Here is a 27,495-nt window from a genome sequence, read left to right as displayed (position 1 = left end):
TAATTGAGAGCTTAAACTCCTTGGGAGAACATTTACAGAGGTAATAAATCAAAGAAGTAGATTCACATTTTATAGGTCAAATGAATTTGAATACAGATGTGATTGCATGGTACATAAACATAATGCAGTTTTCCTATTCAGTGCATTCAAGCAGACATTTGCAATGTGCATGCTTGTTATGCGAAGACGCTAAAATTGAATTTCTTTTGGGTGCAGCCGCCTCGAAAAGTTCAGGCACATTTTCTATAACTGAGAGTGACATTTAAATTGTTGCAGCAAGTTGAGCCATCCTGTTCCATCTATAACAAGATACTAAAGGCACATCTGTATCAGCTTCACTTTTGAAAGCAAGCAGCCACTTCCACTTCTTATATACAGGCTTTGCTCACAAACCACATTTACACCTGCACCCTGCAGCTCAGATCAACAACAATATTGTTCTCCTTCTAAGAGAGAAAAGAGTGTAAGAGTGGCTCACAAAGGGACCTGGAGGTGCACTTCATTAAGAGTCAATTTGCTGATTTTAATGCCACTATAATAAATCTTTCCAATGACTCAGGCACGGCTCCCTGTCTGACTGGGGAACTCAGCGGTAAGAAGCGTAGTCATCTCCAGATGGTTTCGTCTTCACTGCTATAGAAAAGCAGGAACAGAGGTGACACAGTGACATACTGTTTCGTCAGGGATATTATGATTAATTACGGAAGGTCTTTTGTTTCACCAGCCTAATTGCATAAGCACAGAGATAAGGGGCTTTGGCATTACAAAGCAGCTTACAATACACAAACGCTTCCTTTTTGAGTGTGAAGGTGGAAAGCACATTATACGCTCTGTTTGTGTTTCTCTGACGGTGTGGGGTGTTTTCATGCTGTGGTGGTATTTCCTCACCTCTCTATCCACATCCTTTACACTATCCATTACTGATCTGATAAACTGTGGGGTTAGCCCTGGCTAATCTGGTCAAATTGGTAATCTACCAAACCAGCGTTAATAGAATTACGCGGCGCTGTTGTCCAGATGAAAAGCCTGCGGTGGGAGATAAGGGAGCAAGGCAAGACACCTGCAGCGCCGGACCAAACTCAATACCTTCCAGACACATTCAATTGATCCGGGCTCCCCCCCACCCCCCGGAGTGCATCAGAACACAAAGAGAGCGCCGGCTTTGATCTGAGGTCCACAGGAGGGAGAGGGTGAAGTGCGCAAGAGGATGGATGAATATGTGGAGAGGGAGGGAACGACTCCACAGGGGTTCAGGGCTCCTATGAGTGCTGAGACGGATGCTTCAGAGGGAGTCAGAAATGTTAATGCACTCTTGCATTTACATCCTTTCTAGTGTTAAAATAATCTGTCGCCTTCACAACTCTCTGAAAACGATGACAAAATATGCTTTCACTTCATTTTGCAAGACAGTTTATGCAGACCAGAACAGACATGCTTCATCCAAACCAGGCTGCAGATCGTGTTAAATGTTCCCCTTTTGTTATGGCTCCATGGGCTTTCTGCAGAGTGTTTGTCATTTCAGGCGAGAAAAATGGCAGAAGGGAGGAGAGGGTGAGGCAGGGAGGGAGGGAGGGAGGGAGGGAGGTGTATTTTCCTCTATTTTTAGGCTCCATTCTGGCCAGGGCTGGAACAGTGTGTACTGAACCCCACTGTGGTGAATAAGTGAGGGAAGACATTTCCTCTCTACACCTCTACACCTGGCCACTAAAAATAAACAGTCGCTGATGCATGTGTGCAAACAAAAAGAGAAGTCGGAGGGAAACGTGCACGTTAGAGAGAGACCAGTGAATGATGCTATTACTGTGGAAGTGCTGAATGAGAGAGGGGGGAAAAAAAAGAGGGCAGATAACCATCAAGAGAAGTGAATGGGTCTATATGAGTGCTGCATCCTACACAGAGCAGAGAGCACTACTCCTGCGTGGGTCAAGTTCTCATCAAAGTTTGATTGAGTTCAAAGAGAAACTATATCCCTGTAGGTTGTTTACCGTCAAGAATCATTCCAGCCTTCTGGAGTCTGCAGTACGTCCCGTATGGTGAGGGGCCTTCTTACAAAACTGCCATTATGAAATCATATGTTATGTTGACTTTTTAAAATCAGTTAATGTATGTGGATTGCATGACGCCACTTTTTTGATGTGTTTATTGTGGAAGCTCATATTGCGATACCGATGCCGTAGCGATTTACTGTACAGCCTTAGTCCATGCTGGGAGCAAAAACGCTAGCTTTATATCACGTCCTCAAGTATCTGACATTGACAGTGTGACATTTGAACTCATGTCGCTGCACTGAGTGACAGTTCCCAGATTCCCATAGCTCCCGGGGTCGTGACCGCTCCCCACCTCGCTCTATCTGGAGACTGGAGGAGATCGATGGCCAGTGACCACAGCGGAGTGACTCAGTGACAGGTCAAACAGACAGAGAGAGGCCACAGGAGAAGCTTCTCCTCAACTTCAAGATGTCATTTATTTATTCTGCTCATATTTTTCTGTCAAATAAAAAAAAATAGTAACATTTGTAAATCACTACCCATTAATCTATAAATTATAACCAACTAGTCATACAACAGCTGCTTTGAGCAGAAAACTTTCTCATTCAGTTCATTCAATCTTTAAACTCCCTTCAGATTCCCCCGGCAGGACAAACCGTGTCCAGGCGGCGGCAAATTGGTTCACAGCTACAAACTGTGGGAACACTGTAGCTGACTACATATATTGCTTTGGTGTACCGTATTATATAAGTCTCCGTCCTTTACCCACCACCCTTGGGGGGTCGATGTTAGTGTGATATATACTGTCAAGCAGTGTTCACCTGTAGAGGGTGGAAATGAAGAAAGCTGCAGCAACAACAAAGGTCTGGAAACTCAATTTCAGCACTTACATTCAATTATGCATTCCATAGGCACACAGAGGACAAAGACGTCCAGTAGGGACGCAGTTAACAGTGGAGATGTGACCTTGAAAGCAACAATAAAGGGGTTCAGAAAGACCACTGATGGACTGGATTAACAGAGGAAAGAAGAGAAGAGAAGGGGGAGGGAGAAGGGGAGAAGAATAGAGCAGGAATGAACAGATAGGAAGAGATAAAATGACAGGAAAAGAAGCAAATGATATTCTTCCTCCTTCTGTCTCCCTGAGGACACGCACAATCAGGAAAAATGTTTCCTGGAATTCTGTTTGTGTCAAGCAATTATCCTCATCAGCGCAATATCGTGCAGCATGAATATGCATGTGTGTGTGTATTTGACTGTGTGTGTTTGCATATGTGTATGTGTGGGGAATTATGTAATGTCATCATCAGGGAGTAGAAGAGCGTGGAACGCAGTAGAAAACCTCAGGGGAGACTCAGCACAGTAGGAATCCTGCTCTGTTTAAAAAAAATAAAATAAGGAAAACAAAACAGAAAGAAATCCACACAAACAAACTGACAAGCTGTGTGTTTATGCACAGTAACAGAGGATGTTGAATCTGATTGGGCGAGATAAGGTGGGAGGGGCTTCTCCAAAACCTCCAGGGTTGTCCTCCTACACAGCGCTGCAGGTCGACAGATGATGGCAGTTCTCATCCCTCAGTCCTCTGAGATCTGTGTTTGATTATGCATGCCTGGGAAGCTCGTTACAGCAAACACAGGCAGCGGAGACGATGTCCACAGGGTACATGTTTTCTTTTTGCATGTTGTGATTTGTTTTTTTTTGCTCATTCTCTCACATCATAGAGACGCCCAAAAAAACTACACACAAGGCACTCAGATGTGTATATGCATCCACAATGTGCACTGAGTTCACTCATCAAATGACTGAGAGACACACATCTCTAACTATGCTTAAGGGCGTGACTCAGTGGAAGTCAGCGTCTCGACAACTAATGGATGGACTGGCATGGCATGTGAGACATTCCTGATCCCCAGAATACCACTGACACAGCTATGACTTTTCCTTGGGCACAACTATAGATTTACAGATTATAGACCCCAATTACCCCACAACGACTTCTTCCAAAAAAGGCAACTTTTTCCTTACACGAAAACGCTGTTTTTGGTGCCTGAAAATGGAAAGTTGAGAAAAACGGGTTCCAGATTAGAAATCATTCATAATTGGCACCGTTTCCTTCGCTGTGTAAACTGGAAAAATGCTGAAAATGGAGACCTTAGTCCTGCCTCTCAGAGATGCTAACACTGCTGATGTCTTGTTTGTATTGTAAGTCATTATTTTCCAAACTTTTAGTCTCATGTCAATAGTGTCCTTAAACCCTCGGTAAACAGAACGTGCAGATAAACATGCAGATTTTCACAGACCCTTGAATGCATGTATTATTAGAGGTGATGCACACAGACACTGACGCACACAAGTGCAGGATAAACACGCTCTTTACAGCTCTAATAGTGTTTGTATTAAGAAATGTCCACAGGGGGACGTGATCAATTATTCCAATCTACAGGTGGGAGTGTTTGGCTGCCAGACATCTCTGAGTCACACAGGGGAAATAGTGATACAGCCTCATGAATTAAATATGATTTCTACACAGACTCAGACACACACAAATACACAGGTTTAAAAACACACATACATGCATGGGACTACATGTTTGTGATTTCAGAGGGAACACATTTTGCAGTGTGTTTGTGCACAAATAACAGAGATTGGTTTTAGCATGCAAAAGCACACACACACACACATAAACATATTATTTCTGTCACATAAGACACACACACACACCAGCAGGCACTCGTTCACTGTTGACTCAGTACATCTGGTTCTCATGTCTTCCATCTTCTCAGTTACTTGAAGACACACACACACATACACACACACACACACACACACACACACACACACACACACACACACACACACACACACACACACACACACACACACACACACACACACACACACACACACACACACACACACACACACACACACACACACACACACACACACACACACACACAGAGTCAGCGGTGTATCACCTGCAGTGGTCTGGCTCGCTCTGAGCCCCCTGTGTCTGTGTATCAGGTGTCACAGTGGTTGTAATGTAATGAGTTTGGCTGCGGACGCTCTGAGGCTGACACAGCTGCACACAGACACCACCGCATGAGACGCACCATAGACTGGCTATCAATGGGAGATGTTAGCAAGCACACACACACACACATACATAGACAGTCACACGCAAATCTACCGCATGCATTGGCCCGGGGTAATTACCTTACATACTTTGACTATAGCCTCATGTTGCCAGAGTTTTTAAAAACTTTGCAAGTTATTGATGACATGTTTTTAAACCAAACAATCTCTGTTATTTCAATGATCAATAGCATAGCAAAAAAAGTTCAGATCCTCAGTCATATTTTTGACCAAAAAGCTACTTTGAGAAGCGAGAGAGAGAGCACTGTCTACATTGCACCAATAAAACACACTAGCAACACCAAAACATTAGAAGCCTATTGGTACCATAGACTGCCTGCAAATTTAGGTAATTAGGTGAAATAAATGACACAAAAATTGGATGCCTGTGACTTTACTTTTGTTTGCAGTGTTATCCACATTTTTTTCTAGAATCGTGTCATAGTCATCTGGTGTTGGGAGCCGGCACATACACAGAGCATGGTGGTCAGGCTAAGGGGTCAAAGGTCAGGTCTGGTGCACCCCCGGGGGACAGACTGATACCACACATCAACATCAGAGCATGTTCCACCCCTGTGGCGATACACGTCCTATGCTCATTTGTTTTTGAGCAGTCAAGTCCAGGCTAAATTTGTTTCAGAACATTCTTAACAAGGAATAACAAAAACTGAAAAAACAACAACCCCAGTGGTCTTATTCTTCATCATATATCTGCCTAACCACTGACCTTAATCAAAAGTTGCTTCTGCGGTGGGAAAAAAAATCCTATAATATAAAAATGTGCTTTAATTAAAACATAATTATAATGCAGTATAGCCCAAGGCAAACTCCTACAACTATTCAAGGACTTATCACATTAAGAAATGTTACATAAAACCACGGGTTACATAAAGAACTTGGCTTGTTTCTCCTCTTCTGTCCACAGGTTATGTGAAGCTGCAGGCAGACTCACCGCTGAGGGGCTTTAATGCCAGCTGCTGATAAACAGCTGATACAATGTGGCAGATAAACTGGTTGCTGTTCAAACATGTCTGCTCCTGAACTTTGTCGGGCGACGTTCACTTTCTCGTTCTCTCCTAACATCAAAGCATCGAGCAGAGACTGTTTTGCTCTCTCCTGCAGTCATGCATCACAGTCTTGTATTTATTCCAGAAGAAACCAACAGGGCATGCTCATGAGCTCCTGAACCTCGAGCACTGAAACAAAAATCAAATCAAACTTCTGACGCTTTTCTTTGCAAAATATTGCAATGTTCTGTGTTATAATGAAGCTGTCATCTCTTATCACAATTAACTCCTGGATACACGGTCTCGCTCTGTGTCATTATATCTTTTTTTCTTCTTCTTTTACTTTTGGAAACTTCTAGTGCCCGACCGATTCGGGATTTTTTGGGGCTGATACCGATATAAATTTTGGGGAAAGAAAATTTGACACCAATATATCAATATCTTTCTTATAGATCTATGAAATCTATAGAGATAGATACAAATTTAAACATTTTACACTGGAATTAAATTCTATTTGAGTGGTCAATAAATCCAGTAACATCGTCACATATTTGCAAAAAAATTAGCAGATAGCGGCAGTCACTAGTTAAGCTAATATCGGCCGATATGATCAACTGGCCGATTAATCAGTCGGGCTCTGGAAACTGCATTTTATGGTGTTATTGATTTTTTTCTGAGTGCTTTATCTCTTTATCTTTAATTGTATACCAATAATAAAGTTTACTGTTGAGTGAAATAAACTAAACAAATGAAAAGTTCTTATTGTATTCAATTCAGCTTCATGGGCTAAAGGAGGCTGGCTGTGACTAACCGGGAGCCACTGCATCAGATCATATAAAAACTTAAATCAAACACATGATGTACAAATAGCAAAAAGGCAGCTTTGATAACACCTTACAAATTCTTTCCAGCGGTGCTGTGGTGGAGCTGCGTGAATCATAGTGATTTCATGTAGTAGAATGAATCATATTTCTGCCCCCGTGATGGCAGACTTACGCATCCAACACGAGTCAGATGCACAAAAACAGTCCCTAAATTAAGATGAATCATCGCAGCCTTTGGAGAGCATGCAGCACCAGGTACCAATAGATAACAAGAAAAACAAATTGTTTTGACACTAGATTAGTTGATATATAAACACAGCTAGACAGAAGAGACATTATTTTATTGCTCGTTTTCTGTAAAGTGTCGGAGATTCAGTATAGTTTAATATCAGAGGAGAGGAGACAGCAGTTTACTTCTAACACTACAAAGGGAAAATGGGGGAAAGGGTTGCATTACGGCAAAAAAAAGTAGCATTTAAAAGAAAAAGGAAATAAATAAGACTGGACTCCAGATGCTAGCTCCAGACTTTATTTGCAGTTCATTTATTTTTAAGTCATTTGAGATGGAATTGTTTTCCTGATAACTGGAAAGTTTGCATGTAATATCCTTTAGAAATACTGTGGTGCAGGTACCACCTACTCTCAGCAGACTGTTCAATTTTCACTGTAACTGCACATGGCACTCAGTTTTGTAACAAGATTCAATTGCTAGGGGTCGTACTTGCCCCTACTGAATGCATATTGTCTCCATTACAAAACATGAACCAGCACACAGAGATGTGCTCTGCAGCACATGTACCTCGTGAAGTAGACGCTGGCTTTCTTTTTTGCTCTCACTTGCACAGATTTAGAGGGTGCAAAAGCTGCTAAATCCTTTGGTGAATCAGGCCCTGAGTTTGGGTTCCGTTTGAATCATCTGATTGTGAATCACACAGAACAGTTGGAGGCTTCACAGGTCAGATAGGGCCGGTTTACTGCGCAGCATGGCACAGCAGCAAAGAAGACAAGAACAGACTGGACAACTCTCACCATGAGGCCTGCTCTCTGCACCGACCACCGACCACCACACACACACGCACAAACACACACGCACACGCACAAACACACACACACACGCACAAACACACACACACAAACACACACACACGCACAAACACACACACACACACACACACACACGCTCTCATTTAGATTCAAAGATGAAAATGTTCACATATTGGAAGAACACTAACAGATGCACATACTGCATACTCATGCAGTTACAAATTGAAACGACTTGAAAATACACACACATGCTGGCACGACCTCGTATTCTCTGTCCCTATCTTAAGTCATTCAAAGTGTATTTTTGTGGCACGAAAGCTGCAGAGCCCCAGAGAAACACTGTCATGCTGTATTGAGGTCAAGAGGCTTGAGCCAGAAAAACCTGGCTATTGTAAATAGCAGAGCATTCAGTAACTAGCAAACTGTACTGTTGCTTCAGACCCTTTGTTGCTGATTAACGGCACTCGTCTGAGAAAGGGAGCACGACTCTTCTCAACACAAGATGTCTCTGTGTTTGGTTAATCGGCCCTGGTTAATCCACACGTCTGAATCCAAGCCCGTGTGGAGCGATTAGTCAGCCTGTCGAGTGCACGGCTCTTGCCATTTGGATCCCAAGAAGGCAGAGGGTTATAAAAAAAACAAGCGTTGAAAGTAATTGGTTTCAATTAGCACCTGCTGCCTCCTACGCCGCCCCGTTCTTTCTTCGTCTTTTTCCTCTATCAACACTTTTCTCCTTGACTTCTTTTTCTTGTCAGTCTAAACAACTGTGATAGGACGTTTCAGCCCTGATGCTTCGAGGAGAGCTGGGTCAGCTTGTTGTTCAGCGGGCTGGTCATAAAGCTTTAGTCCTGTTTGGAGTAAAAAAAACATGCAAGACTGCTAGAGGGGCTGTCTCAAATACTTTGGTTTGTTTGTCTCACTACATTGTGCACATACACAATGACACAGCCACAAACCCATGACAGTGCATTATTTTACAGCTGATTTTATCAATATAGCTTTTCTCCCATACTTTTTCCCTTTGGTGCGTGCATTGTTTTCCAGGTTTAGGTTTCACTCACAGGAATACAACGACCTCATAGCTTAATTTCAGCTGAACCAGGGAGCTGAAAAGTGAAACGTTTAACCTCCAGGTATTGGTAAGGATCAACACGGAGATGTAAGAGCGTGAATATTGATGTCAGAGATAAATATTTAGTGCGTGATTGATGAAGTGTGGAGAGAGACACTTCTAAGATATATCTGGTCAACACTCCCACTCTTTGATGCGCTAAATAACTTGTGACCTTTTACTGAGCAGACAGGCTACATGTCAGAGAAAATGAAAATGTATGAGTTTGCCATTTCAACCTGATTTAAGAACCATATTGACATCGTCTGCAATGAAAAACTGACCAAGAAGCGCTGAGAGCTGTGCCCCTTTATCCTGTCCAAAAGGTTCAATGAAGGATTTGATGGTCTGTAAAGGTCCACATGTAGTTTTATACCCAAACAGTTTCCTTTTACCCTCACAGGTTTAGAGCAGAACTTTGATTGATTTCAACTAATAATGAAGAAATAATCACAAATCACCCTTTGTGTTAATGTCACACCCACAATTAGTTAACAAAACTAGCAAGGGAATAAAATGATGCCTAAATCTTCAGCACTGTGTGTCAGAACTGAACCAATGCATATATATATATAGTAGATGTGACTGGATCAAAAAGGCTGTTTTAAATAAATCAAAGTTTATACCAGTGCTTTCAGCAGAGAAATTTATTTTTTAAACACTGTCCAGCTCTGTGATGCAAAACGTTTCTTAGAGTTCAAAGCTAATGTTTGCAATTAGTTAGGTTAACATGTTAATGTTAGGCAAGTCTAACAATGTTTTGCATTGCCACCATCTTCATATTTGGCCATACACCCAATGGATACATTTGAGTTTAGAAGATCTCCCATGAAAAGACGCCCAAACGTGACGAAATTCAAGGAGACATGCATGTCTGATGACCGACTGAGTTACACAGCAATTAATCCAATAGTTGTCAAGGCCTTTTACAGATAACTTTACGGTGACATTGGAGGGATATTGCAGAGATCTAATAACCAATTTGCCAGTTCACTGGATAAGAGGTGCTGATGGCGCCAAAAACTAAAAAGGGAATCATCAAAGTAAACATGGTGAGTCCTCTCAGATGTACTAATGACTTCACAAAATGTAATGCTGAAGGATAAAATAGTTATTTGAGATACTTCAGGCTACACAAAAATGTTTAAAAAAAAAGAGACATAACTCTGTACAGCTTGGAGGACAAGTGGTTTTGAGGCGCTCACCATGATGTTCAGCTCTCCGCTGTGGGGTTATTTAGCGAGCCCATTGAATATGTATGTGGTTAACCTCACTTTCAGATGCAATTACACCCACCTCTCTCACTCCCCTCTCTACCACAGTGTTTCTTACCGACACTCATCGTGGAGAGCAGCTCTTACACACAGAAGGCCCTAATTTTTCAGTCAACAGCTTCCACTGCCACTCTTCTGTTCCACTGAAATCTGCTCAATCCGCGCAGCCGGCCGGGATCAAAGAGCTGTTGACACAGTCTGTGGTGACTTGTCAAGGCTACCTTGTCTGTCTCACATTCAGTTTGCAGTGCAGAGCCTCTACGCGTGTCACAGTGATAATGCGCTTTTTGTCATATTTGCTGGATGGAAACAGGCTGCGTGTGTGTGTGTGTACAGTATGTGTGTAGATGTGAGCCGCTTTGTGTCGCCCTGTGAGGTGTAGTTGATGTGTGGCTTACTATTCCTGTTCTGCAGACAGTCATGTTGATGGTTCTGCACAAGTACAAGCACAATCTGTTAATACTCCCACTTATCTCATGAGCACATACATCAGCAAGACCTGCATATGTTGCCAAGACAGACACACACACAAATCTAAAAACTAACACTTATTTTAAACATCAATGTAAAAACACATGTTTTGTACTTTGCATGCTGAACAAGATTGCATAGTCAGTTTATTGATTTGTTAAGTTGAAAGGGGACAAATAAAGTCGTCAATTATAATCAATGGAACAGGAACAAAGATCACTTGCTAACAACGGTTCTTTAAGAGACAGAAGGGTCTGATCTCCACCCTAAAGTCTTAGCACTGAACTGTCACAGACTGTGATGGTGTCAGGTCTTCAGGGTGTGAGTTCATGAGTCCACTAGGGCTGGAGGTGGTTTTAAGAATTGTTAATGGGACTCACTATCATAGAGGAAATAAGATACTGGCCTTTAAATATGACAACAAAAAAGTCGGTCAGAAATGATGCATCCATGGGGCACCAGATAGCCCAACGGTTATTTTGCACGCACCCTGTACAGAGGCTGTATGCCATGTGCATGCCGCCCCCAACTCCCCCCACATGTTCAGGCCCCCAAGAATGGTTTCACTATGCGGGGAAGAAAGAAAGCAAGGAAGCAAGGAAGCGAGGAAGGAAAAAAGAAAGAATAATAATTCCTTGCATTCCAATAGGGTCCTCGTACCTCTGTGTTGCTTGGGCCCTAATGATACATCCTCACACATCTTACCCTTAAAGATAGCAATGATAAACACTTTAATATTGTTTAATTGTTTAAAAAATTTATATATGTATGAATCAGTAATCTCAATAGAGAAATCAGGTAATGTGTGATGAAGTGATGCATAAAAAGCTGTTCACATGTAAGAATGAGAGTCTTAAAGTCCAAATATATTGCCGACTTAGACTTGCACTGTGACACATAAACAACAAATATCACAAATTCTAAGAACACTACCCCTTGTGATTTTATCAGTCAGACCTCCTGAGACAATGAAATCAGATCAAAGCTTGAAATTCCTTCCATTCTACACAAACAGAGGCCAAAAGACACAAGTAGATACATGGTAGCAAAGCAGTGACTCTCCCCTGTGGAGCCTGTTGCTAAATTTGCCTTGAGCGGAGCAGGGAGGCTGGGAAAGACTTCGAGGAGACACAACTGTGACACCTTCAATTAGAGACTGAGAGTTGACAGACTCCTTTCCTCTCCTCTTGTTTCCTCTCCTCCTCTCCTCCCCTCTCCTCTTGTTTCCTCTCCTCTTGTCTCCTCTCCTCTTGTCTCCTTCCCTCCCCTCCTCTCCTCTTGTTTCCTCTCCTCTCCTCCCCTCTCCTCCCCTCTCTTCCCCTCTCTTCCCCTCTCCTCTTGTTTCCTCTCCTCTCCTCCCCTCCCCTCTCCTCTTGTTTGCTCTCCTCTCCTCTCCTCCTCTCTCCTGTTGTATGCATGCATGTTCGTCCAACAAGAATAGCTTCATATGTGCATGGATGTGTTCAAAAAGCATCTGTGACTGCTATTATTCCGGCTTTAAGGCAGGCTTATAACAACAAGCCAAATAGAGTTCAATTATAGGCCACCTTTAAAGTGGCTTCAAGCTCAAAAACTGCATGTCAGAAATATATGCATGTCATATCATACACAGTTATGGTGTGTGTGAGGGAGTACTTTAATGTAGGCGTGTTTCATTCTCATTAAAGTTGACCTATCATGGTTATTCACATTTTAAAACTCACATATAGCGGTACAATGCTGGATGTCTATACTGACCGTTGGCAAAGTTTCAGATCATGAGGTAAACGTATGTTGTTGAGTATTACCAGGGTGAGTCCGAAGAGGGCGCTAAATGGCTTTTTCCTGCAAAATCAAGCGATCGTTCCTCGAGACTTTTACGAGATGGCTATGTGGAGGTGTTTCACTGGCTGTTCTACAACCCTGCCCCAGCAAACCCTGCAGCATTCTGCAGGTTGTACTTCTTGTAAAATGCATATTTAATGCCTTCGACTTTATGAAGCCTGTGACAGGGGCGAATTACATCATAAAAACAGGTTACAACTTAATAGCTTTGAAATGTTTAACCCTTTCATTCCTACAGCACTGTTTCAGTAGATATGACTCTCTGCCTCTGTCATACTCATTCAAATATTGAAATATGTTAGGTGTTCAGTGTAACCTTGCATCTACTGTAGGTGTGACATTTGCATATTTTAATTTGTTTACAGCGGGGACTCGGTTTCCGCTGGTAAATATGCAGACAGATGGACAGTCAGGTAAAAACGGAGCGAGGTGTGAGGATGACTAAGAGCTGGGCTGCACGCGCTAACTGGGTGACCCTCAGACGGCACAACACACACACGCGCGCGCACACACACAAACATACGGTTACAACACCACAGGAGCAGGAAAAAGGAACACATGCTTCAGAAAACTGGCACACACTCTCTCCACCCCTCTGCCTCTCCCTGCATCTTTGTCCTTGCACAGAAATAGCATTAATATGAGCCTGCGCCTGGGAAAGTCCCATGTGTCCATCTTAGTCACACATGTCCTGATTTTGCTGTATTTTATGAATGTTAGTTACCTTTTATCTAGCCTGTTCCTTGTCTCCTTATATGGTCAGCATGATTGTGCTTTTTCAGGGTTCTGAGTAATGTACACCATTAACAATATAGGGTTAAATTATTACAGTAAGCAGCCAATTATGTGATAATTAAATCAACAGAAAATTATCAGTGACTTATTAGATTTTGATTTTCAACTATTCAAAAAGCTCCCCTTTACTTTGCCTTATCCAATAACAAAACAGTTCCAGTGTTTGGTCATCTTTAAGGCATCAACTACAGGGATGCCTAAAGTTATAGCATTTTTTTTTTGGTTAAACAGATGTCAATAAGGTAAAAAAACATTATGCATGGGGCCAATGATTAAAGAATAACTGTTGTTGCAATTTAGAGTAATTTTGAAAGAACAAACGGGATATGGAGTCAAAATCTCAAGCAGCTTCCCTTAATAGCAGGTACCAAAAAGATGTGTGCTGTTTTTTTCTTTCTTTGAAGGGTCGTCAATAAAATGTTAGAATGGACAAAAAGAGAACATAGGGATATTCACAGGCTGTGAAACTTGAAATTCTGTGCAATTCCCTAGCTTGACTTTTATAAAGACAAAACAACACATTGTTTAATATGAGGTAAAACAAAAAGATGTACAGACATTAATAATGGTTGAAAACCTAAAAGTGAAGAAGCCAGTGAACAATGAGTTCAATGTGAACACACAGAAAATATGTGTTCACAGCTTTCTCTTCATGCAGTGGTTTGTTTATGTGAATTCCTGGTTTAATGGCTTGCAAGACGATTAATTTTGAAAGTGTAATCAATGTACAATAACTCTTGCTTAATTAAAGTCTGTGCTGTGTTGAAAAGCGGGCATGATGACGTTATACTACAGTTATTGATTTTCATCTAACTGTGACCTTTCCCAAGATCGACTAAACAGATATCCATAACCTTTAGTGAAAAGGTGAGCGTGAATATGACACATGGCAGGGGAGAAACAAATGAGAACCAGTCACCCATCCTAGTTTTTCATATATCTGTCCTTGAGCTCTCAGGCATCACACCTGAGGACACCCCCCCCCCCCACACACACACACACACACACACACACAACACACAACACACGTGCCAGAAGACACAGATCGAGAGAACTCAAAATCCTCGTGGGTGCACATTGTGCTCACCCTATGTGGGTCAAGAGTGATATCGCCGACTTAAACTACTCCCAGAATAGCTGTGGGTGTAATCACCGCAGAATTCATTAAGCACAGCTGGAGTGCTGACACAAATTCTGTATGATAGAGGTGAGGAGCACTCCCGCTCTGATTCCCCCCCACCCCCTCCCGAGGGAGCCTTTCCATCCAGAAGAGACACCAAACCCACACTTACTTCACTGATTACACTGAGCCTGGGTTTGAGAAAGAAGCGAATGAACCCCAAACATAACATATGTTGTCATGGCAACAAATGTTTTGGAAAGAGGGGATAGTCCTCTCCAATCTTGTGCAGTCATTGTCTTGTTAAACTACATCATGATTCAGACCAAGAGGGATCAAAGTGTCTGCAGGAAAACAGAGTCAAATAAGTTATCTAGTGTGGCTGATGTTAGCCGCTAGCATCCCCATCCTTCGTATGTGTTTGCAGGTTAACGCCCCCTGTGCTGAATGTGATTATACATGGCTCTGGTCGACATGCCAGCTTAACCTGACACAACCTACGTATAAACTTTGTCTCTGTTTTCAAGATAAAAAAAAAAACTGCAAACTACATCCCCCTAAGAGATGCCATCCTTCACTCTGCTTGTTTACATCTGGGCAGTAGAGCGAGGAGACGGCCAGTCAACAGCTACAGCCTCGGCTAGCAGCAGGTGGCTGCTTAAGCAGAACATTTACCGGTAAATGAAGTTTAATAATTCAGTTAACCAGCAAGTAATTCTGTTGACAACTAGCGAGGGTGACAGCGTTGTGGTTGGCTTGTCGCAACAAGAAATTAGTCCCTTGGCACATAAACGAGTGGAAATTCGTTACAATAACCCACAGGTCTCTATCTGAAAAAAAAAAAAAAACACAGACTGCAAGTCCTGTGATTGGTCCACTGGGTAGCATCCTATTTCAATCATTTCCAGTATTTCCAGTATCACTGCCATATCAAATTCTGCTGAAGGAAAAACCCAAGAGCTCTATTTATCAGCTCCAAATCCATCATCATATGTTCTTAAAAAAAAGAAAAAAAGAGTTTACAGAGTGTGTATGGGCTAAATAGTCCAAGACAAACGCAAACACAGATTGTTTTGCAAATACATAAACCGATCCATCCAAAAAAATGAATGCCACTTATAACTTATATATAACTAATATGACACAACCCTGGAGAGAGAAAGTCGTTTCTGTAACAGATGCAACGATGGAAAGTTATCAGCATGTTTGTGGAGCCTGCCATTTATTGCATCTTGTCATAAATCTCTTCCATCTCTCCTCCTGCTGCCATTTTTTGGAAAACAACAAAGATGAAATCAGTGCTGTGACCGTCACTGTCACTCTGTAGTTCTGTTTGTGCACACAGCACAAACAAACGAGCCACACGTAGTACGTTTCTTGCAGGATGGAGTCACACACGACCCTTTGGTGTCTTCATGGGTTCGTCTTTTCTCCCAGATTTCTCCCTCCGAGACCTCTCAAACTGCTCTTTTGCCTTTGTTTGTTAAACCACAGATTATACGAGAACAGCCTGTGTCATCTTATTACAATGCATTGTGTCTCAGCAAAAACACACAGGCAAGCTCCCTGACAATTAACTACCCACTCTCAGCTGAGTAATGCTGCCAAGCCTCCCAAAAGACCCCTTTTTAATGTCACCAGATGACACTGTGTTATGCAAGCAAAACAGTGTGACATGATCTGTTGAGACAGTCTGGTAAAATCACAAACATTGCGCTAGTGGTGGTCAGTGCTGCACCGAGAAACGGGGCAGAGTTGCTTATAAATCGGGTTTGTAAATGCCTTGTCCATGTTGTGTGTGGTCACCAAATGCTGCTGCTGTGGGATTTCATCACTTCATTCATATCTGAATCTTTTAATGACCTTAATAAAATCACAAACATTCCTGATTCAAGACACATTTCATTTCTTAAAAATGGAGGCTGAGGAGGTGATGCCAAGCGCTCATGTTGAATCATCATTTAAGGATTAATAGGATTTTTTTTTTTTTCGGCAACGGTAGTTGGCAGATATTTGGCAGAGTGAGGGCCAGGCACTGTTACCATGGTAACCTTGGCACACCCTGCTGGCATATCTGTAGGAGTTTACAATAGCTATTAAAGATGAGGGAAAATACTTAGTGAACTATAATGCTGTTAAAGAAAATGATTGTTTGAAGCTTTAAGGAACTTGTTAATCTTGTTAAACTTTATAATCTGCAGATAATTTTGTGGAGGTTGTTTTGTGCATGTTGTTCATGCATATAAGAAGGTATAGACTAATTTAAGAGGCAATATAGGCAAAATAAACCTTCTGCTACTCACCAAGATGAATTTAAATGACTTAAGTGATTCCACAAAGCAGCAACTTAGAAAATATAATCTATACAGAAATTGACAAGCAAGCTTCTGAAAATCACTTAAGGGAGACGTTACACGAGGAGACCGTAACATAGGTGTAGATTCAGAACAAGTTACCTGAGGCGCTGCTTGTCAAAAGGCCAGGCAGGCAACTGCTTGGGGCCTGAGGCCACTAGGGGGTCCCTGAGACAAAATTGAAACTAAAGCAGCAACCCATAATGTGCAAATTTGCAGTGACAGTAGGAAACCTGGTCAGCTCATTTGCATTTAAAGGTACAGACACAGAAACAGCCTGTTCTGAGCAGGGCTGAAATAGAGGGGTTTATAGACATGATCAAATACAGGATCAGAGTGGATTTAGAACAAGAAACTTCACACACATGTTTTGGGGAGCTCTGAGGTTACAGAGAGTAATTTTTAAAGACGTTGTATTGAAACAGGAATAAAGTTTCTGAAATCTTATCAAACTTGCTGCTGCTCCAGATTAAAAGTGTTTCACTAGCAAAAAAAAACGAAGGATCTGCTTTTATTGTGCCGTAACAGGAAACACAATGTGCTTGGCAAAGCGATCTGTCAATCAAATTGCAACTAAAAAACAAGACAAGAAGCTAGTTGTTAACACCTTTGAATCCAAGAAGATTGGAACTATCCTTCTTTCTGTATATCCCACCAAGATCATCCCTTCCTTCCTCCCAGTCCTCTCTCCTCCCCTCATCCCCTCTTTACTGTCTGAGTTTTAAATGAGAGACTAAACTTTGACAATCCTTTCATCTTTGGCATATCAGTCTGGTGTTGATCTATATGTTTCAACTGGAATACAGAGCAGAAAAGCTTCTAGATAAAGGTCCTACATTTCAATTTGACAAGCTGCTATTGCAGAATGAGAGTTGGATGTTTTTTGTGTTTTGTAACCACACAAAGGAGCTCTGGTATTGTCTTGGTGTACATTTTGAGAATTATTCTGAAACATTTCACAACATTTCTAAAATGTCTTAATAGCAAACATTAATATGCCGTCACTAATCCCTCCATCCAAATGAAATCAGTTGAATATAGAGCACTCGCTGCAGGGGCTGCGCTGCACAGAAGACCAAGAGGCTTTGAATGCCATCTGACAACATAAAACACTCATCAAAAGTGTGCAGACGAGCTGTCAACACCATGATGAAATGTAAAAGGCCCACTTTGCTGCCTCAGTAGAGTTGAGTAAGGGATGGAGAGAATGTGAAGGGAGAAAGAGGAGAGAAGGGGAAACATTTTGAATGTGGAGCAGAGACAAGCAGGGGCAAATTAGACATGATTATCCTGGACAGCTAAGCTTCAACACTCGCCATTCAGCTGAGACTTCTGCACTTCCAACAAGCCTGTTTAAATGAGACTCCAGCAGATTGTTCTTAACTTTGAAGACATTTCTAAAACACATATTGGAGTAGAACTGGTGGAAACTGCTGCTAGATTCTGAAGTCAATAACATTTGTCTTTGTTGTTTCTGAAATCATAGTTACATTAAGTTTGAGGGGGAGTAAAGCCTGATTGATACTTTAGGATTACGTAGCCCTGAACCTACCCAGAAGCAAAAACAACACAGACTGTAATTCCTGTGATTGGTCCACTGGGTAGCATCCTATTTCCATCATTTCCAATATTTCCAGTATCAATGCCATATTCAAAATTCTGCTTAAGGAAAAAACCCTAGAGCTCTATTTATCGGCTCCAAATCCATCATCACATGTTCAGTTTCAGTCGTAATGGTTTGCAAACCAATGTGGCAGAACCGGAAACTGGGGATATAACTAGCATAGAAATCGCACTGCCAACTAGCGTTTTGAAGCGGATTATTGCAGAGATACGTGAACACACTACTGCACATGTACGTACAGTAGTGCTCATGACAGTGTAGATTCAAAGCAGATTTATAAACCTGGCTTGAGGCTGCTCTACAAACTGAAATGTTATCGTTCACCCAATATGAGCATAGGGAATAAAAACACATCGAGCAATGCTTCTCCACTTAGCATGAGTACATTTTACATATTGGATGGAAGTGTAGGTATAAAGGCAGTGCTTTCACACCATTTTGAAGCAGGCAGATGAAGCTAAAGCTATCAGCTATCATCAGATTAATTAAGGTCTGTTCGGTGGTGAAAACAGCTGATTGGATTTGTTTTGGATTTAGCAGATGAACAGGTATTGTGTAAAACATTGAGAACAGCAGATAGACATAGAAACAGTTAAATGTATCTTATATGCACTCTTTAATATTTGTTAATACATCACACTTCCCCTCTCTATTGCAATATTAAACAATGTAATCACATATTGCATATTGTTCTCATATGTATTATAGTACAGCTTATAATAAACAATCCTGTCTGTTTATTAAAGAGTAAAGTCGTTGAATCTTCTATAAATGTGTCGACTGAAGAGTCAAGAACAGCAGAGCGAAAACGTCCTAAATATCCAGCAGGAGGAACAAACAATAACAGAGCAACGAGGCATACATCTGCTTTGTTAGATAACCAAAGAGAGATTTAATGAATTGTATTTAATGAAACGCATCCAGGCCATCTTAACACCCAGCACAGAGCGTAGCAGGAGGAACCCTCCAAGATCTGAACGCCGTCACCCGAGAGGAGCGGGCGCCGCGTCTCAGCCGGCCGTGTTGTTGTGTAAGATGTTTATTGTTTTGGGCCTCCTCATCAGGAGTTGCTCAGCTCTCGCTCTCCAACTCCCCCACACTTCTGCTCCTTGATTGGTTAATGAGATCCACAGCCCCATTCCGAGCAGAGGAAGTGATTGAGCTCTACACCTACGCTCGCCATTAGGGCTCAGTGGCTCTCTCGTTGGAGGCATGTGTCAGCCCTCGTCATGCTAACTGACACATACATGATGTTGCCCACAGGGGTCAACAAATGTCCCCCAGTGTGGCAGAGCAGCCCACACATGACGCCCTCGTCTGTGCACATGATAAAGATCTCATCATTACCGCTTGATGAGCAGTAAATAGGCCCTGGGTTGAAATGAGAGTAGGCAAATTGGCCGTGTTTGGTATGCAAATGTATTTAAAAACACAACATGCTGGGCGGGTTACAGTTATGGAGATGTCACCATGGAAGCAGAGAGCGGACATCAGAGGAAGCCCAAACAACACGGAGATGATGCAGAAGCAGTGGGAGCAAACAAACAGCAAGATTCTATCAACTGAATTGTTTTCATGCATGAGAAGTCATGAATATTTTCAAAGGCAGTGAGAGGAGATGGTTTCATACAGACTGTCAGTCACATTTAAATACTTTGTTAGTGCCTTTACTTCCCAGAGAACTTGAGGATATTTGTTTGTTTGGTCTCCTTTAAGAGTCTATCGTAAGGATTATGTGTTTCTATCAAATCCTTCTCTTGCACAGTCAAAACATCAGAACATTTCTGATCCTAGCTTTATACTTAATCTGGTATGGAAAAAAAAAGATCAAGTGTGATTTAGTACGACTTGTAGGTGGTGTTTGATTGGATGTGACTTGAAAGAAACTCAGCTTATATTTCCAAAATCTGTGTGGTTGTTCTCTAAATGATACATTTTTGTGCAGAATAAAATGTTTTATAGTCACAAGTATTCGGGTAGCTGGTCGGCTTAGTTCCAGGATTCAAAAAATCCCGATTTTCTGAAATGTCAATGGAGGGTTTGAATAGGGAAATTTTACTTTTGGACCAAGAGCCGCCGAAAAAAAGTGGATCATCACTGTTGAGCTCTTATTATAAACGAATGTTCCTTCAGTATTAGCATTTTCCATTACTTAACAACAGACATCCAATAATTTTAATGGAAAGCATGCCACGAACAGTAAATAATATAAGTTTAGTGTCCAATACTGGACCATGAAACATGCTGGGTCAACAATATTACAACTTAAAATGTATGTAAAGCCTGCTCTGTAACTGCTGGCCACCAGTTTGTCATATCTCCTTAACAATGATTACAAAGCATTTCAATACTGTTCTTACATATTGGCCATTTCGCCCACACTGTGGCTACACGCTGTAGTTACAGGTTAACTGATCCTTCAGTCTAAAAGATTCCCACTTTGATGTAATCTGCCAGTTTGCTATCAGTTCTCACTTAGACATAATATCCACCATGTTTTCTTTCATGTGCTCGGAGTACTCACACTGTTTGCTTTATCTTTGCCAAATCTCTGCAGCAAGAAGCCAGAATGCGTAAGAGGCCTCTTTGACTTCATCACCGCTCTCTGCCTCTCACTTCCACCCATGTAATTGCAAATCCTTCTGTGTTTATTTAGACTTGTACGTACAGATTCCCCTTTGTATTCTTCTATTGCTTCCTACACTCTCTACTCTTTTTACACACTTCTTTTTTTCCCCCAACTGCCTCTCCCTCCATCCATGCTCTTTCTCGTGTACTGACGTAGCGCTCTCCTCCAAGCGATGACTTCTCAACTCTACAGATGGCACAGTCATTTCCACAGCCGCTCCGTTTCAAAGGCTAGTGTGGATGGGGGAGGACATGGGGGGAGGACACGATGGGAGCAGAGCATGCACCGCGATGGGAATTGATCCAGCACTCTTACAAGACTGTCTACGATGAGATGATCTGATGTTTGGAGGAAACATTCAGAGAGCAGGTGATACTGCACAACTCTGCCTTTAAGAAGGGAAGAATTTTGTTAAATTAAACGCAGACATCATTTTTTTAGTATTGGCCTATTCTGATATAAATCAAGCTCTGTTCATGTCTCAGACTTTCTCGAGTCAAAAACTGAAGTAAAATACGACTTGCAATTTAGTCACAAGAAGCTGCAAGTGCTGAATCTCTGTCCATCTGTTTGCTGTGCATAAATTTAACAAAACTTTTCATTTCTGCTTCATTTGATTTCAGTGAATACACTCAGAGTGGCGATGTGTTGACTTAAACTCATCACATTTGGATTTATTCTAAGATGTGAGTTAGTTTGAAGTAAGGTGTTGTGGTTCCTTAATACATCATTTTGATCAGTTGTTTTTTTTCCATTTGTCAAATTTATGTCTTATACTAACTCCAAGAAGCATTTTTAATATGCTGACAAATATCTGATTTTTGCAATAGGCTTAATTCACTGGAGCAAAGGACCTTAGGGCTGTGCTCCACACAGACTGAGCAAACTGTGAGCCTAAATCCTCAGGAAGACATTCTGGGGTGGATTGTTAAAAAGAATCCATTTGGATTAGGCAAGACCAGCAGGTCAATGTGTGTCCATTGGAAAGGTAAGACCCTCTATATATGTATATACTATATATGTAACACTGAAAAGCATGCAGATAGGAGATAACATCACTACATTCCAAATTTGAGGTTATTTATACATTTTGTACTTTAATTTCTTAGGTTTGTTTAATATACAAGTCTACAGAACTAAAATCCAATGTGCAAATATTCAGATAATCAGCTAGAAGTTTGAACACTTTACATAAAAATTTAGAGTGAATCTTAAAAATCTCAAATGATTGATGCAGGGCCTTATCTTAATGGAACAGCTTAAGCCCCTGTTTTTGATTCAATTAATCTACAGACCAGCTTACAAGGAGACCGTTAGGGTGAAAATATATAACATGAAAAGCCAAAGAAGAAGAAGAGAACGGAGGTGTAATGACGTCCAAGTTGAGTGTGTAACGCGTTTGGGAGTATAGGATATAACCCAGCATGTCCATATGACAGGATGTCTCACTCTCACAGATTCTCCACAGTGGACCGTGTCACGGCCAACCAAAGAAGATGGCAAGTGCATTAAATACACCAGCCAATGTACTGTATGTAAGAGGGAGTTTTCAAATGACAGGGTTATTTCCTGTGAATAAAGGGAACAGAATGTGTTATTATGTGATTTATTCAGTTAACATGCAACCTACATATGTAACCGAGGAGAACCCAACACCACCTTTTTTTTACCTTTAACAATAAAAAGGTACAGCAGTCACCAGCCTAGGAGCAGCAGGGGCTCTGCCTTCCACCCACACAAGATCCTTTAGTAATAAAGATGTTTCCACAGTCATGGCTCTCTACGCTCTGCTGCTCGCTGTTGTGAGGCGAAGGTGGGTGATCACAGGAGAAGGAGGGGGAAAAAAAGCTGCTGGATTTTCAATGCACAGCAGGGAGCTTTGGACGGGCCTTTGTCTGCCTACGCCTAAGAAAGAATAAACTAATATCAACCATGCAGAGAAAAAGGATAAACATGAATGATCACATGAGTCATGCTTTAGCACTTTTCTTGAGACTCTTAGAAGCCAAGTGTTCCGCCTCACACATGCAGGATTTTCACCTCATGCAACAAGTAAATCACTGTCAATGTCAAAGTTTTCTTAAATGAATACTCCAGCTCTGAAAATGCATTACATGTAGAGATTCAGATCTTAGGAGCTTTATGCATGAGAAGTAACCAGCTAAGTTTGCTTCACAGAAAGAAATAAAATCCTGGATTGAATGTCTCTAACTGATAAATATTTGAGTCAAAATCTCTCTGTGCTGTCAGTCTTGCGGCCCCTTGCAAATCCAGTGTCTTCACAATGCTGTCAATACTTACAAAAGCCATTAAGCATCCATCCCAAGTAGAGAGAGAGAGAGAGAGAGCTGTGTGTGCATCAAGTCCTCTGGGGGTTAAACCTCTATGTGGTTCTCAAAAAAGCAACGTGCACTTACAAGGAGAGGCACTGTGAGTGCATGGAGGAACATGCATCAGACAGCCCAGTACTGTATGATGCATTCATGGTCAAACTGCACTTATCAACAGTTACGCAAATGGGCGGCCTGACATGAAAACAAGGGGATATGAATTTTAAATCTTTTTGCATATCGTAAACACGAGCACCACATATCCTGTTTTATTCCAATCTCCTAGGATCAAATGTCCCTCACAGAAAGTGACACTGATGATCAAGCCCTGCAGACCAACAGCACGTTAAGCTTAGTGGCTGTAATCTTGTCACTGGCATTACATTTTATTTCGGTAAATTTAATCTTCCCCTATCCGATAGTTCCTCTTTTGTGTTAGATCGTGTTATTTGTTTCCATTTTCCAAGCACCTTACCGGCAATCTAACCTCACTTTGACCTCGGCAATCCCTGCTATAACTCTTCCTGTTTTCATCTTTGTCTCCCTCACTCCTCACCCTTTCCCTTTCTCCCCTGTAAGCCGCCACAGTATCAGATGTCTGGAGGGAAATGTTACACTGTAGCAACTTCAGGGTGTTTGTTTCAGGGCGCGCAAGGCATCCTGACTTCATGTCAGAAATTTCAGTCAAAATATACTCGCTTCAAATGAAAGAATTGTTAATCAGAAAGTATTCTAGTACGGACACAATCATATGTGCAGAGACGTCGTTTACATTGAAACAGTGGGAGGTGTTGTTCAGCTGCCACACCTGTTAGCTATCTGGCTTCTAATTGCTCAGTGTGCAGCTGTTGCTAATGGTGTTCGTTAAGATCTGGAGTCCTGATATAAAAAGAGACATGCCGAGCTTCCCGAGAAGTCAAGAGGTTACGCTCCAGTCTTAAGCTGCTTTGTCTCAAACCATAGCGTCTGAGAAGTAAAGGGTGCTGCTTCTCAGCTAACAGCCATGGCTCTTGGACTCCTTCTGCAGTAGGTTTTATTCATTTAGTGATTTCCTGAGCACTTAATTAGTTTGAATTAACCTTAACGGAGACTTTAATCAAGTGTGTTCCCTCTTTTTGCCTCTTTTGCAGGGTTTCCTGCATCTGTTTCATTCTATTTGATTGCAGTACTGCTCTACCAGTTCTGAGAAGTAATCACTTTTTTTTTATTAAAGCTGTGCAATTATCATTGTTACTGTGATGTGACTATTTGCAATATTAAGATGGGTCTGATTTATTGATATAAGTCAATATTCAGTGTAGTAAGGCAATGCTTTCTCTCTCTACATGCTTATATTTAACGCATAGGATTGATGCCTGGGTGTAATGTCCATGCTTTCATAGCATTTAAATGCTGTCAAATGGATGTCGAGCTCGCTACCTTGAAAACAAAATTGTTGCCAATTAAGTGGGGGGAGGGGGAGCAGGTTGACATCAAAACGGCTAATAAGTACTCTTTAATTTTGTCATCACAGTATTGATGTGGTGTGTGTGTCTCTTTATTACAACATTTAGTCCTCCAGAAGTATGTAAAGTTTACCTTCATTGTTAACTCCTCAGGGTACGGATCTACAGACATGCACAACATCGGCGACGATGCAGATGACGAAGTGTTAATTACCTCAAACTTTGATGAGAGTACCTGGCAGGCTTCAAATAACAAACTATCAGGCCCTGTGCACACACGCTATGACCAACAGCCAAATCCTGTCCCATATCAGCCGCTCACACAAAGTGCTCCTGGGCTGGGGGGACTTTCTGATGTTGAATCAGGAGGCTGGGGGACAGACCGGGACAAACTCTTTCCCTACCTGCCAATGGAACCAGTTAAGCCTCAGTCAGGCCCTGTCCAACCACAATCCCCGGTCTACCAGAAGCCTGCACCACAGTCTCCAAGCTTCAGTACATGGCAGTCCGAGCCAGCTAGCAGTGGTTATGCTGGTTATGTTCCCCATCTTTTCAATGAGGAAGTCTTTCAATATCCCTCTGAGAATACAGACTCCTCACAAGGACCAGCCTACCAGAAGCCTGCGCCACAGTCTCTAAGCTCTGGTACATGGCAGTCCAAGCCAGTTAGCAGTGATTATGGTTATGCTGGTTATGTTCCCCATCTTGAGAATCCCTCTGGGAATACAGACTCTTTCCCTGTTTATGAAGGAGGTCCTAGTCAAGCCAATTACTTTGCCCGTCCCCCTCCCCCACCCCCACCCCCACCTCATTCAAGCTACATCATCCAGTCCAGAAATGGCTACCTGCATGCCCGGTACCTCCTCACTCACTCGAAGTACACGCCAGAATTTCCTGCTGCGATGCCTTCAATGGTGAATGCTGTCACTCGTCCTGCACCCAGTAACGCAGCTGCTCCGAAAGGCGTGAAGAACCCTCAAAGGTATATCAGACGTGAAATGATAAATGTTGATGGATTTTTTTTTTTTTTTTAAACAAATGTTGGTCACAAATGATGCATGTTTTTTTTTTTCCTTCCTTCCTTCAGAGCCAACTGGTAACCAAAATGAATAAGGTAAATGTGTCACTTAATCTTTGTTTCAAAGCACTTTCCCTGCAAATGTTAACTTCTGCTTTCTTGTAGGATCATGAACCCTTGGCAAAAAACTGTATCCTGATTTCTGGGTAACCAGAGACTGTTTCCATGGGAAGATAAAAGTATAACTTTTAAAACTGAACTGTTTTGTGTGGGCTTTCATGTAATTTACAACTTTTTGTCAAATCTGGTTTTAATTGAGTCTACATACACATGCCAAAGAAATCTGAACGGATGAGTTTTTCTGCTTTCAGTGAGGGAGAAAATGTAATCCTTGAGTTGAGCCTTTTTTCTTATCCCTTTTGCTCAAACTGACTAACAGTGATGGAAGACTACAGCCTATTGTGCTTCTACCTCAAATGAACCAAAACACACAAGCAAGAGGTTTACCTTGGCATTGGAATCCTTGTTTCCCAAATCCCCTGCAACAAAAAACAGTGTTCAGTACAAAGCTTGCTTTAGTTTGTCAATAAAGGAAGTATTTCAGAAGCTTGTAATGCAAGTCATGAAGTCTGGGCTGTTTCTGTATCATAAATAGGAGTGCACTTGGTAAGCTCAATTAGCGTAGAGACAGTTATATTTCGCCATTTGCAAACATCAGGTGCATGCTTTTAAACTTGCTGAACCATAAGCTGCTTCAGCATGTCACGTTATTCTGCCATCTGACCAGTGAAAGTGACTGAAAAGCTGCCTGCACCAAAGACAGCTGTGCATCAAGAATACTTACCATATGAAGTCTGTACAATGGCTGCAGAAGGTCGGCTGCTTGAAAAACCTTGCTGTGAATTTATGGTTTTTCACCTCATGCACGTTTTTCTGGCGCAAAGCACCTTTGCGGGCGAACCGATTCCCGACCCCAGCTGAGTCACTATAGTGTAAAAGATGGTCAGCCATAATGGGAAGACAAAAACAAAAGAAAAAAAACACAGCCACAACTTCCGTTTGTCCGATATGAGAGGTTCTGTTCTCCTCACAGCTCCTGACAAGTGGTGCTGGGGCAGCTCCTGACACGGCGCACGCCTCCCCTCTGCCTGAACTACAGCTGAGCGCTTCTTTTTCATTCACCGTGACGTCATGAAGTCCGCCTTCACGAGCTGTGGGAAATATTCCCCTCACTTTAAGCTCCCAATTTTAAAAAAAAAACACGTCAGAAGTGGTTCTTCTGATAAAGTGGCCTATGGCTGAACACATGAATGAAACATCTACTGATTCAGTCGACATGTTCCAGCTTTATGTTTAGATTTATATGCACATACATTTTGACCTTACCTGTTTCTGCAACGATGAATGAACTAACGCCCAAAATGCATCTATTCGTCATCGTTCATACAACAAACTCAAGGTTTATTGCGCCATCGTGTGGACTTTCAACGACATTTCAG

The 27,495-nt window shown here is 41.8% G+C and overlaps 2 protein-coding genes across 3 annotated transcripts in view; one reads left to right on the top strand and one right to left on the bottom strand.

Moving 5' to 3' along the window:
* The window catches only part of prkcab (protein kinase C, alpha, b), a 97,646-nt gene extending 70,492 nt beyond the window's left edge, over positions 1–27,154 (bottom strand). For both annotated transcript variants that reach the window (XM_029277790.2, XM_065964989.1), the window contains exons 1-2: positions 26,841–27,154; positions 26,504–26,535 (exon numbers count right to left, since the gene is read on the bottom strand). In XM_029277790.2, coding sequence (XP_029133623.2) covers positions 26,504–26,535; positions 26,841–27,007 — 199 coding nt within the window. In that variant the 5' untranslated portion in view covers positions 27,008–27,154. The remainder of the gene's footprint in view (positions 1–26,503; positions 26,536–26,840) is intronic.
* Positions 24,413–26,255, top strand: LOC109985850 (uncharacterized). The gene is made up of 5 exons (XM_020636275.3): positions 24,413–24,559; positions 24,664–24,722; positions 25,132–25,960; positions 26,066–26,092; positions 26,162–26,255. The coding sequence occupies exons 1-4, from the start codon at positions 24,537–24,539 to the stop codon at positions 26,076–26,078; spliced, it is 924 nt and encodes a 307-aa protein (XP_020491931.2). The 5' UTR covers positions 24,413–24,536; the 3' UTR covers positions 26,079–26,092; positions 26,162–26,255.
* Positions 27,155–27,495: the final 341 nt, after the last annotated feature.

Source organism: Labrus bergylta, chromosome 16 (genome assembly GCF_963930695.1).
Source record: "Labrus bergylta chromosome 16, fLabBer1.1, whole genome shotgun sequence".
NCBI classification, from domain to species: Eukaryota; Metazoa; Chordata; class Actinopteri; order Labriformes; family Labridae; genus Labrus; species Labrus bergylta.
This window is presented reverse-complemented; position numbering and strand designations above follow the sequence as displayed.

Coding starts and splice junctions, on each gene's coding strand:
- LOC109985850 (XM_020636275.3), top strand. CDS start 24,537: ATGGCTCTTGGACTCCTTCTGCA. Junction 24,560..24,663: donor GCTCTTGGACTCCTTCTGCA/GTAGGTTTTATT, acceptor CCTCTTTTGCAG/GGTTTCCTGCATCTGTTTCA. Junction 24,723..25,131: donor TGCTCTACCAGTTCTGAGAA/GTAATCACTTTT, acceptor TTAACTCCTCAG/GGTACGGATCTACAGACATG.